This window comes from Thunnus albacares, chromosome 23, assembly GCF_914725855.1.
Source record: "Thunnus albacares chromosome 23, fThuAlb1.1, whole genome shotgun sequence".
NCBI lineage: Eukaryota > Metazoa > Chordata > Actinopteri > Scombriformes > Scombridae > Thunnus > Thunnus albacares.
Genome location: NC_058128.1, coordinates 7,561,119 through 7,578,434, shown reverse-complemented (window position 1 = coordinate 7,578,434; position 17,316 = coordinate 7,561,119). Strand labels below are relative to the sequence as shown.

The 17,316-nt window shown below is 41.4% G+C and overlaps 1 protein-coding gene across 8 annotated transcripts in view; it reads left to right on the top strand.

The window, feature by feature from the left end:
- ppp1r12a (protein phosphatase 1, regulatory subunit 12A) overlaps positions 1-17,316 on the top strand; it is a 54,180-nt gene that overhangs the window by 22,084 nt on the left and 14,780 nt on the right. For 4 of the 8 annotated variants that reach the window (XM_044343205.1, XM_044343206.1, XM_044343204.1 and 1 more), the window contains exons 2-14: positions 1,948-2,078; positions 5,269-5,387; positions 9,063-9,222; positions 10,018-10,162; positions 10,249-10,323; positions 10,458-10,549; positions 10,750-10,907; positions 11,225-11,346; positions 13,638-13,862; positions 14,257-14,348; positions 14,632-14,748; positions 15,525-15,677; positions 16,958-17,122. In XM_044343205.1, the coding sequence (XP_044199140.1) occupies positions 1,948-2,078; positions 5,269-5,387; positions 9,063-9,222; positions 10,018-10,162; positions 10,249-10,323; positions 10,458-10,549; positions 10,750-10,907; positions 11,225-11,346; positions 13,638-13,862; positions 14,257-14,348; positions 14,632-14,748; positions 15,525-15,677; positions 16,958-17,122 (1,754 nt within the window). Of the gene's footprint in view, positions 1-1,947; positions 2,079-5,268; positions 5,388-9,062; positions 9,223-10,017; positions 10,163-10,248; positions 10,324-10,457; positions 10,550-10,749; positions 10,908-11,224; positions 11,347-12,835; positions 12,944-13,637; positions 13,863-14,256; positions 14,349-14,631; positions 14,749-15,524; positions 15,678-16,957; positions 17,123-17,316 lie in introns of all 8 variants that reach the window. The other 4 variants (XM_044343211.1, XM_044343208.1, XM_044343210.1 and 1 more) reach the window with 3 other exon arrangements.

The window sequence follows — 17,316 nt, the reverse complement described above, 5'->3', positions numbered from 1 at the left end:
AATTGTCGTGGATTTCGATAACTTGTCTCTTCTGATCTTTTACAACAGCGGCTATCAGTCAGTGGATGTTCATTTTATAACCGCTGCTGTGCATGTAAGATAGCCGCAGATATATTAGAGATGAAATTCCTGCTGTTTTTTGTTTTTTTCCCACTTGGACTTTGTTTCTGCAGGTTACCTTGTTTCATGTGTTTTTAATGTGATGTAACTTCTTAACCCCAAGGCCTCTGTGTGTCCTGAATAAAAAGTGCACTGCAGGTTCTCTACTGCTGCTTTTCATCCATCTTCCTGTTTTGGATGCTGGGGAGAAATTTGACCTTCTTGAATGCTTTCTGCATCTCAGGCATGCGGCCAAGTAAAGCTGTTTTGCCCCGGCCATTAGCATTATTTAGCATATGATTTATCCATCTTAAAAGTCCTACTAATAGCTGACTATATATCGCACACTTAGACATATGGCATTATAGTGAAATTTGTAAAGTTCAGACTTTTTGAATGAATGCTAATGCCACTACTCCAAAATATATGACAACAGGGACTTAGTGGTTAGAAGTGTTGCTCAACAGATGGAGCAACATTTTGATTGCTTAGAGAATAAATATAATAATATTGTTTACCCTTTTAATAGGTATAAAATACAGGTCTTACAAAAAGAAAGTAAAGAACACTTGACCGTACAGTGAAACTGACTTAATCGAACCCACAGCACACCCACCCTGGCCCACTTCTGTGTCTTTAAGAAACCAAATTCTCCACCATAATGTAGGTGAAATCATAACATCTCCCACTTCATGAGTCAGAAGATCTTAAATTAGATACTTGGCACCTACAGCAGCCTATTTTTGTGGGTGTCGCTTTTGTTTTCACTGTGTCATCAATCATAAATGGTTAGGTCTGCTACACTGTGGGCTTTTAGAAAAATGGTTAAATAACATTTTGAACAGTGTGGGCGCTTTGTGTACACAAGTCTTAATTTTCCCCACTTTGTCGTCAGCGCCCCTGATCTCGATCCAATCATCATACATGTGTGTATATATAGATATTTTTGTTGGTCGTCTGCTTGTTTGACCCCCAGTGTATTTACTTCCCCCCCCTGACTTTATGCTGTGTTATGATATCCAGACAGAAATTATGTTTAGGAAATCTGAGATATCCTCCGCTGTAACATCATCTAGCGAACTGTTATGCGCCACATGCCACCGGTAGCAGCGCCTGCCCTCGTAATCCTAGTTTTAAGCTCGACTCTGAGGTCTCCTCATGTGTTTTGATGGTCTATTTGTATTCAGATCCTCCTCAGAGTACTCCAGTTTGCTCCCACACCAAACGACCGCCTACTGAAGGACTAGTTTTTGATGTATAGCGCCAGACAATGACAGTTTCTAATGATTAGGATTGATTAACTGAAGAGGACAAACACTGGGTGCCAAAATGTGCTGGCAAATATAGCTGTTTGACTTTTGTTCGACCGCAAATGTGGATTTAATTTAGTGATTCATCAGCTACTCAGTCTAGAAGAAAATATCTGGCTAATGTTCAAAGTTGACTTTTTTTAGAAAAATAAAATAAAGGTAATCTTTGAAATGAGGTCTCTACATTTTTTTTGCATAAAGTAGCAGCATATAGGCAGAGCACCTCAATGCCTCCATCAGCAGTACTACTCTATGTGGTATTTCAAACTCTCCTGCTATGTGCTGGCATTTTGGTAACGCTCCGGCTGCCAAAATTCCCCAACAATTCTGAAAGCACGTGGCAATCTATCAGAGGCAGTGTAATGCTCTTTCCATCCAGGCTGTTTGTAACTATAGCACAGGCCATCCCACTGACATAATACGCACACAGAGAAACACATTGACACACGGGGCAGCTGGTGCCCCCTTGCTCCTTTTTTCAGTGGCCTTACCCGTTCCCTCTCTCTCTCCTCTCTCCCTCCTCTCTCTCCTCTCTCAGGCGTGCATAGATGACAATGTTGACATGGTGACTTTCCTGGTGGAGCATGGAGCCAGCATCAACCAACCTGACAATGAGGGCTGGATCCCCCTCCACGCCGCGTCCTCCTGCGGATACCTAGACATAGCAGAGTAAGTATCGTGTTTACATTTTTACAAGGCAGGTTATTCTTTTTCTTAGAGGCAGGCATATCTGTTTAATCAGGTTTGATTTATGCAAACTCGTCCTCGCATACTGTTTTCTGTCTAGCTTATTCTAAGAAGGAACAGTGCTCTCATCAAAACATTTCAAGTTTCAAGTTTGTGTAAAAATATCTGAGCGGTAGGGTCAGGATAAGGTTACGTTATAATGATTCAAGTGGTATTAGACACTTAAAATTTGGATTGTCAAGCACAAAGTGACATCATGATTAACATGGCTTGTTTCCACTTGAGGACTGAACTCTCCTTTCACCCTTCTGTGTCCCTTATCTGTCTTTATATTGCTGCTAGCAAGATTGATGTCAACTCAGTATGACCTACAGCACGTTGCAATCCTATTTTTTTAGCTCAATAAAAATTTTTTTGGCTGTAAGACAGTTTTAAGGTTGTACATTTGAGCATATATCACATTTCAGAATTTCATGTGAATCCATTAACTGAGCACATGCTAATTGCAGCATGTTTACGCTAGAAATGCATGATGTTGTTTTAACTCCCATGCTAGAATCAATATGCGAAGACCCATCATGTCAAGTACAGTTCATGTCACATTTTAACAGGAGCATCAGCCCACATATTGCGTGTCTAAGCCACAATATGAAGGGATCAGGGTCACCCGCCGTATCTGGAATTGAGCTCTAGAGTTGCACTGTAGTATTTTCTTGCCCCTAGTCCTTTTCAGGAAAGAAGACCGCTCACAGGGCACAGAACACAACACAGAGATGTTATCAGAGGATATTTAAACAGGCTAAAGGGGGTTGAAGGAGCTCCGTTGTACTCATTGTTCAGCATATTGGGAGTGTGCTGTGACCTGCTTTACTTCTTTGTTACATTACAGAAACCCAGCTACAGATTAATCCTCACTATTGATGTTTTCCCCAAAAAAGTGACAACAACAACTACCAGCCTTAAGAAAATCCTCGTGCCACCTGTGTTCAGATTTGTTGCCAGCAAAATTTTCTGCTTGGTATTTAAATTGTAATTTGATATTGTAGAACAGTAATGTGTAAAAATGAAATATTAATTGATCTATTAAAATATATATGCAAAGATTAAGTGTTAGAAACTTGTCAGACCCTGCCAGTCTGTTTTCAGCAGGTCTTATGAATGCAGCACCAGTCCTGGGCTACTATTGCAGGAAACAATACGTTTTTTGTTGTCACATAATGAATGAAAAGGTCAAGTGGCTGGCCCGATATGGGTGACTAATGTAGACATCATGTCATAGAGAGAAACTCAGCAACCTGATGTGGGTGGCGAACTCTCAGTAGACCCATTTTAATCCCAGTATCCCCATTCACAGTAACGGGAACTCTGAAGCAGGACGGTATCTCTAAGCCCCTAGTGTCACCACAGCCAGCTAATGATAGGGTTGGTTAAGAATCCCACAGTGGGACTCCAGACCACAAAGCCATCAAACCTAGTAAAGCTGACCCAAAATAGGCAGAATAGAAAGTCCAATCAAGAAGATATAAAAGTTTTGAAATGTAACTCTAGTCAGTCAGCTGCCATTTAGGGGGAAGTCATAAGCACTGAGTGTGTTTCAAGTGGTGTGTAGGCCTAATGAGAAGGGTCTGAGTCTCACCGCAGCTGTAATTGGAAGCAGCTGAAGTCAAGATGTTGAATGGTTAAAAAGGTCTTGAATCACTACTGGGGGGGGGGCACTTTGAGTGAAGGACATGACAAAGCCAACTAGGTAGCCATGACTACATTGTTACATGCTTATTTTAGAGCTTTAGTTAGATATTGGTTAAAGAGGAATTTACGGGTTAGCTGCAGATGCCTCATGCATGACAAGTCAGTACACGGTCATGCAAAAAAGAAGACCGAAGAGCTGCGATATTCATTCATTTAAGACTAAATCGTCTGTGAAAACAAAGATCTGCACTTATCTTCCTTCTAAAAACGCACATCCTCATCCTCTCCTTCAGCCAGCATCCCAGTACTATCAAGGAAAACCTCCCCATTGGATACTGGCTGTGTTGACACAAACTGTGCAGTAGGCCCAAACAACGTTACAGTTAAATCCTTAATCTGACAGATGAGGCACATTAGAAATTCTACGCCAAATGGTATCAATTAAAAATGTATCATTACAGTATGCGTTATATAAAAGTATCCAAAAAATGCTTAGTATTCTTGTTTAATTACCTAAAAACTTAATCAGATAATCTATTATTTAAATTAATAAAATAGTATTAATAATATACTGTAGTCTTAGCCAGAAGGGGATGATTAAATAATGCATCATTCTCACATTAAGGTCATGATTTTATCTTCATTTTAAACTAAAAAGTTTAAAAGTAACTCTGCTTGGCTTTTAAATATCTTGTTTGCACGCAACCTGCAAGGTGCAGCTCCTATGCTCTTTAATACCAAAGTTGGCAAATGATAACAACGAACGCTTCAACGGCATCTGTAATTTCAGTTACCGTGGTTATGCAAGACGAGCTGGACGGTACATGAGTGTAAAATCCTGTCTGGATTTGTGCCACTCCTCACTCAGACTCTTCAATTTCTTTATTTCTTAGGTGTGGCATGTTTACTATGTTTGCACAGCCTGAGAAAGACCCTCTTCCATTGAATTACATTGTGTGACTTGCGTGCCATGAGTTTTTTGGACTCGTGCCATTAGAATCTTGCTTTTTTTGAACGTGCACCATGGTCGTTTACCTTTTGACATATAGTGTTTGCCGAAACTTGAGTAACTTTTGTGCACTATAAACATGCCCTCTCTTCTCTAGTCTACATAGTATTTGATACAAGTTCAAGACCGCAGCAATTTTGAAAACGGTTAATTATATATTGTAATTATTGTAATTATTTCAATACATGTAATCTTGCCTAGAGGTGTCAAAAGATGTGACTGGCAAAACAGGAGATGCAGACTGTGGTGCAGCGTCAACCAAAGTTGGCACCGAACCAAAAGCAACATTACACAGCTCCTGTCCAACTGTTTCCTCATCAGTTGAAGGAAGCTACAGTCGCCTTTACCTCTTTTCTTTTTCACCCTATCATGTTTGACTGCAGACTTTTATCAATTCAAATATCAACTGCATTATTCTATAAATGTCCTGTTGGCTCAAAACTTAAAATGTTTGTGTTGTTGTTGTTGTTGCAGGTATCTTATAAGTCAGGGTGCCAATGTAGGAGTTGTGAACAGTGAGGGTGAGACGCCTCTGGACATTGCTGAGGAAGAGGCAATGGAAGAGCTCCTGCAAAACGAGATCAACCGACAAGGTACAGTACTACAGACATCATAAACTCCACCCTCTGGTCCATACTGGAATATGTGGCATTGACCACCACTCACAAATGCCTTTTTATAAAAACTGTACTGCAGAGTATTAGTGTATCAAGTGAATTTAACCGCTGATAATACAGCTAAGATAGCCTGAGCAGATGCAGACTTTTATTGTGAAAGCAAGAAGAAAGAGTGGAGGCAATGCTGGCCTTTTTTTGTTTTGTTTTTGTTGTTGTTGGTTCTGATATTTGGGAGTGTTGTGAGGGTGTTTCAAGGTTAAGTGTTAGTGTGCAATCCGGTTTCATCATATCATGTCTAGATGTGATAACCGTGTTAATAAAAATACAGGGATTAGGGGCCCTGTGTGTGTATGTCATGCATGTATGAGTATGTTGTCAGATAGGATCAGAGTTCTCATTGAGTGTCAGTCACCTGCTGTTTTTCCACTTGCTTGCTTGAGGAAAACTTACATAATATAGACAAGTGATCCAGCTGCGTTCTGAGCTGTCATGTGATGATTCAAAACTGAAAAGTCGGGTCTTTCTATTTTTGGCCAGGGCTCTCTCGAGATGATGAAAGGCCCTCCCCTATGGTGAGAGGCTACTTGCATACGTGTTGTGTCTATGGTACCTTTTTGCCATTCCTTCAACAAGCTTTACACCCTCACATTTTAAAAGCAGAAATTTTCTTGTCATTTAAACCTCGTTATACAAACATCTTACAGCAACCCCAATAGAAATGTATATGATGAGCTTGTCCACAGTGTCAGAAGATGCACAGTTTCTATGTAATATGTCTTTCAACTGCATTGACATACACTGTTTGCAGTAGTGGTTTAGTATCTCCAGAAACTTAAAGAAAAAAAGGTGTCTGTATGCTGTCAAACTCCTTACAGCCCAAGAGTTTGAAAGCACATGGCATGTAGTGATAATTACTCACAGAATGCTGTTTACATGCTACGCTCCTTGAACGTATTATGTAACGATGGCGAGAGTTGCACCCACCTGAATCTCAAGGGTTTTGGCCAGCGGCAGCTGTCGGCTTTGATTTGCCAATTCCTGATAGATGTGATGCTTGCTTTGGAACATCTGCATGCTACCTCTGCTAACATCCATCAGAAACCAAGCCAAATGTGCTTCTGCATTTACTCACTAGATGCTCACGGACTTCACAGAGCTAGAGCTTGAATTCCTCTTTATTACGTAGACCTTTTTTATGTATTCAAGGTTGATTATTAATTTATATATTCATTAATGCTTGCCTAAAAGTGCTTTCGAGGTACAGTATAATTCCACTGAAGAGTGAATGTGCAATGATCCTGGCCTCGGGGAAGCTGCACACAATCCACAGCTCGGTTCTCTGTGCTAGAGGTAGCAGGCAGCATTATGCAACTAGCTGTTGTGTAACACTTCTGTATGTTTGTAATGTGATTTTCTCCTGTCAAAGAGATACCAGTCATGGGGTTAAACTTGTTAGCGAGCGGCCATGGTTTCCCCCTTGGCAGAGACAACCTCTAGATCCTCTCCTTGACCCTGATTAGGTCAAGTGACCAGGCGGCCCTGCCACCCTCCCCTCCTCCCTCCTCCCTCCATCAGCTGCTTCATGAATACTGCTGCCTGTCCTTGTAATGAACCGAAGGATGACAATCTCACCAGTGGCTCTAACTCACGCTCTGTCCCTGTTAGTTTGTGTGCTGAGGGGACAGGAGGGTCATTTGTAACGGGCTGGCAGCAGTTTCCTCTCCGTGCAAAATGAATTATTATTTTTGTTCCCGGTTCTCTTGATTTTTCTAAAACATCAGGAACTATGTTAACCACTGAGGATCTTGTTGCTCGCTTTAAGGATGATTTCTTTAGATGTTTCATTTCGCCTTTACTAGACATGGTGTAGGTATATGATCAGTGAGGTGAAGGTGGGGGAGACAAATCCTTTTTTGGTCTATTGGATTTTGTCTTTATCTTCTCAATGCTCAGGTAGAAGATGCCGTTCTCTTGTAAAAACTCTGCTTTGAACTGCTGCCAGCTCCTCCACTCGGCTCTTTCTGTAGTCCTACTTAGAGACCATTAGGCTCCCTGCTTTTTATAGACACAGTGTAGGCTACTTCCCAAGAGATCACGGGACGCTGCCCTACCTGGCCAGTTCCCATTCCCTACATTAACTGAACTGGCCTAATGAAGTTTAAGTCCGTTTTCTTTCCTAGCACATGTTTATTGCACTTTCTCCTATATCTCATTGACATCGCAATAGCTCAACTTTGGATTCTGCCTGCTATGTGATGTCTTGATTTGATTAGATGAAGTTGCGCCATACATACCTTGAACTGAATATTCTTTCTATGTCCAAAAGTATGCAGGTTTAAAATCAGTTGAACACATTTACAGTACAGTTTCACTAGTGTTTTGACATTTGGCTAAATGTCTCAAAATCATTTCATTGATTTACGTGATTTAGTTTGTTTTTATTCAACTTGCATTGAAATTTCTAATATTTTTTTGTAACTTTAAAATGTGAGAATCTTTTGGCGGGTATTGCTAAGTTCACTGACTAGTTGACCATGGTGTGACAACTCCCCAGTCTCTGTTTTAAACTCAATCTGTTTAAAATATTAAAAATGAAACTTGAAATCCAATCAAGACTTAACTCAGATTTTGAGTCATCTTTTTCCCATTTGGTTTCACTCCCTTATACTCAGCTCACGTATCCTCTTAATAAGCAACATGTCCAGTCTTAAACAAGTCTGTGTTGTGTTTGTTTCAAAGTGGATAGATTTTCGCCAAAATATTTAAGGATCGTAGACCGATTTTTAGATCCCTTAATGTTCCTCTCCAACTAGCAGGGGCCTAAACCTCCAGGTAAAGTTAGACTTTTCTTCTGCTTACAGCTTTTCTCAAGCCAAACTCACAGAATCACTTGTCTTCTTTTATTGGTTTAAAAGCTCGAGGCAATCATGAGCTTTCTCGGGTGTCAGGAAATGAGTGATGATGTATCCTTGAGAGTAGAACAAAACCTATAAGATCAGCTGAACGTTTGGCTCCGACCCCAGAGCACACACTCCTTGAATCACTGTTTATGTAGTCGAACGCAGTTAATGCTCAGCTGACAAGACGACGACTCATGCAACGGTGCGTCTCGTGTTCCAACTAGGCGTCAACAAGACAATACAGGCGTGTTTTTTCACTGCTGCCCTGCGTGCAGCGTATAGCTTAGACAGACATGTTGACCCACTTAACCAGCTGAGGCCTGTGTGTTTTCAGCAGCTACTCCATCGTCAAATTGACAGAATATTGGCACGAAAGTTTGTCAAAGCAGGATAAGGAACTTGACAACACCCTCTAGCGTTTAGAGAAGTTGCCAGAAAAATTTAATGTGTATGGATGTCATTATTGTAGTGTTTTTATAGCAATGTTTGAACATGCTATGATGTAGTAAAATATTTTATGCTTTCTTCTACTGTAATCCGTAGTCACAAACTAATGTAATGCATTCCAAACATTCACATACCTTCTTGTAGATGTAATACAACTAATAATAGATATCTGGTTGTAATTGTGCCTCATTCTCTTTACTCCATTGTCTGAGTTCAGTGTTACAGTTGGCAGCCTTTTCCTAAGTAGCAGGTAATCCTCGGATGCCAGTTTGACAGTATCGGCCTCCTCTGTGTCTCCCCCCAGGTGTGGATATCGAGGCGGCCCGGAAAGAGGAGGAACGGATCATGCTGAGGGACGCCCGGCAGTGGCTCAACAGCGGCCAGATCCAAGACACCCGGCACGCCAAGTCCGGAGGAACGGCTCTCCACGTAGCTGCTGCGAAAGGATACGTCGAGGTTTTAAAGTAAGCAGTGATCTTGAGTTCACAGGTAGTGAGATCAATGTAAGATTGTTATGTTTTGGCATCTGTCACCCTTTTTCCATTCGAAGCAAACGTCATTGCCAACGCGTTTTATAGCTCGTTGTTAAATAAAGCCTTCCCTGTAAGTTACATTATGTGAATTCTGTTAATAGTCATGCCAGTAAATCTTAGCATCAGGCTTTTTTTTTTTCCTTTGCTAATACCAAACATATCTTGATCTCTGCGTCTTGTCAATGCGTTGTCCTGACATTGTCTCTGTGGGCTGTTAATACAGCTACACTGCTCGAGGATAGGAACTACAGCCGCCTGTCCATCTGTTCTGGGAAGCCGGCCAGCACACTCTACTGCCATAGATAGCTCTGAGAACTCTGATGTTTAGTGCAACTACCATACATACACAAGACGGGGATCTAAATGTTTTTTTTCCGTCTTGGCAGATTTATTGGCTGAAATATTAAGGTTTTTAAAATTCACCAACCTCATCCTGCTCTTGTTTAGGGATGACGATTTTTTTTTTTTTTCAGATTATGTGTCCATGTGTTTAGGGGGTGGACTCTGTATCTCATAAATCTGACCTGGCGTTATAATACTGACGCACTTCTAAAAGCCTGGGCGCTGGCAGCACCTTGAAAGATTAGTTTACAGAACTAAATCCGAGAAAACCAGATTTGCTTATTCTAACAAAAACTATTTTTGTGTCGTCCCCCCTCACCCCCCCACCTCTCTCTCTCTCTCTCTCTCTCACACTCTCACACTCCCCACTCCTTCACTGTGCAGGCTTTTAATCCAAGCAGGGTATGATGTAAATATTAAGGACTATGATGGCTGGACTCCTCTACATGCAGCAGCACACTGGGGCAAAGAGGAGGCATGTAGGATACTAGTGGAGCACCTATGTGACATGGACCTCATTAATAAAATGGTGAGTTTCCGGAACCGTTTACTATTTTGTAATTCACTTTCAAATCGGCATTTTTGAGAACTTTTGTTTTATTTCTTTTTCCTCAGGGCCAGACAGCTTTTGATGTAGCAGATGAAGATGTTCTGGGATACTTAGAAGAACTACAAAAGAAACAAAATCTTGTAAGTCAGTGTGGCTGCTGATTACATAATCAATAATGTAAATTTGTGAATCTCGTTTTGACAGGAGGAGGTGTCTTGCTGTTTTTGGCCCTGTTAGCATTACTGATTTTTTTGTTTTGTTTTCTTTATTCCAGCTGATGAGTGAGAAGAAAGATGTTAAGAAGTCTCCTTTGATTGAAACGACAACCCCAGGGGACAACAACCAATCACTAAAACCACTCAAGAGGTAAATAACTTAATGGTGAAAAATAGTCAATGGAAACTAAATGTGTTTTCAGAAAACTGCCTTCAGCACAGGCATAACTTATTAAACTTCTTTTTGGTGAAAATATTTTATTTTATTTCTATTCTCTTACTATACAATAATATTTAATATTGTCCTCCTATACTGATGTTTGTATTTCTGTTAAATTTGTTGTGCTGCAGCAAAGAAACACTGCTTCTGGAGCCAGAAAAGAGCGCTCCACGCATCGAGACCTTAGAACCTGAGAAGGTGGATGAAGAAGAGGAGGGAAAGAAGGACGAATCAAGCTGCTCCAGTGAGGAAGAGGAGGAGGAAGATTCAGAGTCGGAGACTGAAGCAGGTACAGTGTTTTTTGTGTGTCTTTTTTTAGACTTGTGTGGTATCACTAAATCAAGTCTGAAACCAAAACCTTTTCTATTTGCTATTTAAATGATCTACTTAAAGTTTGATTCATTCAGCGGTCAAAACAAGACACATTTGTATCATCCTGTCAGTTTTTAACCATTTTATTAAGTGTTCTCCACTAAGTAGGCTCTAACTTGTAATATTTTGAAAAGTATCACAGACGCAGCTGATATATTATTTTTATTGTTTTCATTGATTCCTATTTATTGCCTTTAATGACACTCACACCTTTTTTCTTTCCAACCCCTCCAGATAAGAGCAAGCCTTCAGCGTCAGTGAGCAACAGCACAACACCCACCCCAGCTAGCATCACCGTGTCATCTCCAACTAGCCCGACCAACCAGTTGACGACTCCCACTTCCCCAACAAAGAAGGTACAACCTGTTATCAGACAGCTGCCACATTACTGGCATTACAAAAAAAAAAAACCCTGCAACATACGGATCTAACTAAACTGAACAAGCAGTGTTTGATTGATTTTTTTTTTTTTTTAAAAGGCCTTGGGGGGAAATTAAAAGCTACAACACAGCCATGAAGTAAACATGTCACTATTCTACCTTCAAACTACTTAAAGCAGTAACTACACCTCCTCTATTACAGACAGCTTTGGCAACTTTGTTCTACTAAGACGAGTTGGCACTTAATTATGTATACAACTCAATGAAATTCTCCATCTATTTAGTCCTCCCTCACCCTTGAACACAAACCTAATTTCACAGCCAGCTGAAGATACTCATGGTTTAGATAAATTAGTTTACAGTTCATACTCTAGGCCATCACAGAAATAGTTGTTCCTGGTTGTGATTTGCTGTTCATGTTGCAGCACACAAAGCTAACAAATGTCAAAGAGGTCTTGAGAAAGAAAGAATTACAACTTGTTGCTGCCATTTAACAAACATGGCAACGTGCTGCACAGGGGGAAATGATTTGCGGCCAGTTCTGGATGATAAAAGTTTTCTATTGGACTGTCTGGCTCACAGTTAGGACACCAGGAGACTAGAGTGTATAGAGCAGTGAGCTGGTTGGTTGTTGGGAATAAAAGCAGCTTGTGTGTTTTTCCTCTTTTGAGTCTGCTGCCCTCTGCTGGCAAAACGAGGCCAAGCATATAACCTGCGTGAGTCTGGTATATCTCTTCGAGGGTTCATTCAGTCCACTGGCTGAAATGATTACTTCATGTGACACCCTGTGTAACCGTTGGAGAGGTGTCTTCAAGTGTTTTGTGTGGCCTCAGTTATAAAAAGAAAAAATGTAGGGCTGACAATTAAATGACAACTAAATAGACCTCACATTAATTCCTTTCTGTCATATGAAACAGCTGCAGTGAAATATTGCAGTTATCATTTCAGACTCCTGAAAGCAGCTTAAATAGAAGAATATTTTCACAGCATTCTCTCCTCTTTCTGTAATTTTACACCTTATTTGATGTCATGCAGTCAGTGGCCACCCATCCAGGACTTTCTGAATGTTTTTTTTTTTCCTATTTTCTGCTTCTTTTCTTGCCATAATTTTCTTGTTCCGATCCTTCTTCGACGCCTAGCGCTCACACATCACAATGTCTTCTGTCTAACAAGAGTGAACAAAACATTAACAACATCCAGTTTTTGACACTACCAAATGTTTGTTGGATTTGCCACTTATTCCAACTGAAAACAGTAATGGTAGTCCCCCCCTTTGGTTTGGCAGTAAGCATTGTGTGGTGTGACTAGGCCTTTAAAAAATCTGTCCTTGCCATAAAGTGTGTTTCTTTTGCTGCTGCTTCAGTCTTATTCTGGCTTTTTCTCTGTCTCAACCTCCCTGCCTTCCCCTCCCCTCTTTCTCTCTGCGTCTTTCTCATCCCCGGGCTCTTGTCTTGGTTGGCTTTAGTTTGATTGTATTACTCCCCTCATGCCTGTGGCGGAGCCAGGCTGTCCTGCATTGTGGCGTCAAGGCTTGCGCAAAACTGGCATTTCTCTTGTGCCCAAAAAACCTATGGTGAGGCATTGGTGTGCACCAGAGTTCTTCTCTCATCCTACATGCACCTGTGCACTTACAAAGTACTTAACACTCCCCCCTAACCGCCCTGGTCCGATCCAGGTGATGCTGATTTGATCTTCCCTAACGCTGACTCTCTCACTCATCAATCCTACATGGTGTTGTTTTCACTTGTAATCAACAAACGCACTGTCCTATTTGTGCTTTCACCTTGTGTCTGTGTGGCTTCTGTGTTTTTTTTTTTTTTGTCTAGTTGCTTGTCAGCTTTTGATAGTTTGTTTTGAATATATATATATATACATGGCCAGACTTGTGTGAAAACTACAGATCAGACCCTAAAACACCAACAGGATGAATGGACGCTTTCACCACCTATTATCCAAGACTGTTCCTTTGATAAAATGACAAATGAATTCAAAGTCCTAGTAGACTCAGTCAGTGTTTTTTTTGCTCTCAACCTGGATGTGATTGTACCTATTAACTGGCATGTCCTTCCTTTAAAAACGTCTCCTCCTGGTCTCATCATTTAAACCTAATTGTTGCAGCTTCGGAAGATTAATCAAAACTGTTTTTGACCTGATTGACCTTTTGTGTTACTCACCAAGTCGACTAAAAACCTAATTTGATATATCGTCCTACTTTTTTAAAACGGTTATCTCGATGTGCTAAACTGCCGCCCCGTCCTCCCTCTCAGGTCACTCAGCCCGCTGGAAAGGCCTCGACTAAAACGGAGGAGGAGAGGAAGGACGAGTCTCCTGCGTCGTGGCGTCTGGGTTTGAGGAAGACCGGCAGCTATGGGGCGCTAGCTGAGATCACGGCCACCAAGGAGGCTCAGAGGGAGAAGGACACGACAGGGGTGATGCGCTCAGCTTCGAGCCCCCGCCTCTCCTCCTCCTTGGACAACAAAGACAAAGAAAAGGTCTGCAGTCAAGAAGTCACATCCTTCGTTTTTTTAACTTGTTTTTCCCTGTTTTGCAGTGTCTCTTTGACCACAAGGCCATCAGGATTTCCAGATGGGATACCTGAGTAATTGGCTGTTAAAATTCAGTCGCTGCCTTTCCCCGTCCAGCCGTACGAGCTCCTTTTATGGAGTCCTCACTTACCAGCTGCCTACAATATGCATGTGTTTGAAAAGGAAGAAATCATTTATACTTAGGCTTGATGCTATCATGGATTGCTTTGTTTTTGTAAGGGTTCAATTAAGACTGAAATATCATCTCAGATAGTTGTTTATAGTATATAAAGTTGAAAATTCTTCTCGCGGCATTTGACATCTCATCCATAAATGGTCCTGTTTGTTCCCCTGTCAACAGGAAAAAGACAAAGGAACCCGGCTTGCTTATGTGGCCCCCACTATTCCCAGAAGACTGGCCAGTACTTCAGATATTGACGAGAAGGAAAACAGGTGAAGCCCCCGGAGCCAAGTGGCTCTGTGTAAACATGCATTGGCATGAGCAGCTCCTGCTGCCCACTGCTGTGTGTTGCAGGCAAAAGGTCTTAATATTGTGCATGGTGTGTGCGGCCAAAAGCAACTGCCTTAGGTATTTATGTTGTGCAGTAAAGGATCAAATTAGTAAGAAAAGCTAGATTTCATAAATAATTAGGTGTCATGGGGAAAGAGCATTGTAAACATGTCAGTATCTGTTTGTGGAAGCCTGGGGTACAATTGTAGCTTGTGGTTCCCCCAGGGATTCTTCTGCCACTCTGATACGTAGTGGTTCCTACACCCGGCGACGCTGGGATGACGACCTGAAGAACAGCGAAGGAAGCGCCTCCACCAACCGAACCCCCAGCTACCAGCGAAGGTTAGCCTCCGCTGCTATAAAAAAAAATCCCTATCAAAACCTCCATCCCTCATCTAGTCATCAGATCTGCGCTCCAGCTGATCTGATGTATTTATCCATAATGAGGTCGACTTGCATAGCTTTGGTACTAAAACCTCTGCGTAGACAGCATCGATAGTTGTTGTATCAATCATCAACTGTATGTTTTTTGCTCAGATTATGTCACCAGAGATATGTTATGTACATGCTTCCATGCACAGCAGCAGCTACTGAGAAAGCCATGCAAATCGGCCCAACGCTTTTCTCTATCACTGCTACAGAGTCTGTTGCATGACTGTACCCGTCCTGTCAGGTTGCTGTGCCATCGAGTTTTGCAGTTTCGCAGCACTCAGACATTTTAACAAGCCTAGCTACCTGTCTGACTTCCAAATAAAGTCAGTTCTCAGGGTTTTTCATGGCACAGCACCTACACATGGATGTATGTTGCATTTATGTCATACGGGAAAAATGCTGTTTACAAGCCTCCTAATTAAATTACTCCAGTTGATGTCTACAACAAAAAAATATTGAATTCAGCTATTCAAGGTAGAAAACAGTCCACAAAAAGTTAATTTATTAACTTGTTTGAACCCATCAACAGCTATTCCCTTATGACATGAATGCACAAATAGTGTGTCGAAGCTAAATAGTCTCAAATCTGTATGTGTATGTTTCTTATATTATATCTGTGTGTGTGTGTGTGTGCGCCTCCACTGCTAACATGCTTCTTTCGCCCACCCTGCCTGCCAACACGCCAGCACGTCCCATACGCTAGCGCTAGGGCGGAGCGGCAGCACGCGGGACGTGCCAGCCAAGTCTTCGTCCACCTCCAGCTTGGACCCTAACACCTGTAATACTAAACCCTGGCAGCCACCCACCTCCCACTACCAGTCTTACAGCATTTACCGCAGGTACACCAGCCTCACCGGGGCACCACCGTCTCCACACCCACCTGTCCTTCTTCTGACTGTGTGTGTTCTCCGCTCTGCCGGAGAAGCTACCATTTGTTTTGTTGTCCCCTTGATTACATGTAATGTCAAAATGAATACTGGGAGAGATGTTGAGCCTGGTTTAGATTTATCACTTTGTCCAAAATCTTTCAGTGAAATTGAAATGAAAATATTCTCCAAACCTATGTAGTAAATGCTAAAACTCATCATATTGTGTCAGTGATCTTGGACAGAGCAGTTCATATATCTGTACACAGATCATCTAGTAATACCATGAAACTGCTGTGCTATCAGGGAAAGTACATCCAGCTTAATTTTCACTGAATCAGCAGTCGAATTTCCCCTTTTTTTTTCATTATTATAAAAATATTACCACATTATTGGCTCCAATGTCGAACAAAACCAACAAAACCCTTCACCTTTCATGGAATAACCTTAGACTTTGTCAGATGATTGATTTAAGTCTCGCCTGTCAAAGACAGTTAATATTCACAAACACAGATTGACACAGTGATATCATGGCAGTCTATTGTTGCAGGCTTCTCTATTAATGTCCCTTAATTGACCTTTTTGTTTATAATAAATCAAAGTCATGACTACTTCCAGCAGCAGGTGACACCCAAACACAGCATTTTGTCTTTGAACCAATGATGTTTCAAACTAGAGCAATTAATAATGCAATATGTGCTCTGGAACTGTATGGGGGGGAAAAGATGACTGTTATTTGCCTCAGTAAACAAAAGCATCGGTGTAAACAGGGAATCTGTGTCAAAGAGAATACACAAGAGGGAAAGTGTTGTATACATTGGATTTCCTCTGTTTTTTTGATACAAACAATGAACTCACCACCTTAGTTTAGCTTTGGTTTCCTGCTACGCTTTAGTTCTTTTACTCCTCTTTTCATGCAGGGCTCAACAATTACTCATTTGTAAGTGTGAATAGAAATTGTATGCCACACTTAATAATAGTAGAATCAGGTTATAAAGAAAGAAAAATAACTATTGAACACAAACACATAGATAGTCACAGTGTTGATATATGATGCAATAATGCTCATGTTCAAATCATCACTACTAATTATCATAGTTAATAATCTCCACATCTAACACGATGTGATCAACGTCGTAGCTTTCCACACAGCCCCACTTGTGTCCCACTTTTATCCTACTGATGACTCTGCTGCATCTTTTTTTTTTTTTTTTTTTTTTTTTTTTTTAAATGTCTGACATTTCATCCTGCAGCGGCTCTTTCGGCAGAAGACACGAGGACTTGGGCTCCTCGACCACCTCCTCCTCCACGACCACCACCACCTCCTCATCTGTTACCTCACCCACGGGCCATCGCGGCCTGCTCTCCAGCCTGGGCTCCTCCTCTACACGCGCTGGCTCCACCAGTCTCACCAGCAGGTACACGGGCAGCACTGTACAAGCTTTGCTCCCGGTGCCATCAAGCTTTTTCCATAGAGGGTTCATTTAACTTTCTTTCTGAAGAGTTGAAAGATGTTACTGGGGTTTTCTGGTCTTATTCTGAGCTATGTTCATTCAATTGACCTGAGCAGTATTTTTTAAGCTTGAATTCAGGCACAATTAGCACAGCAGCT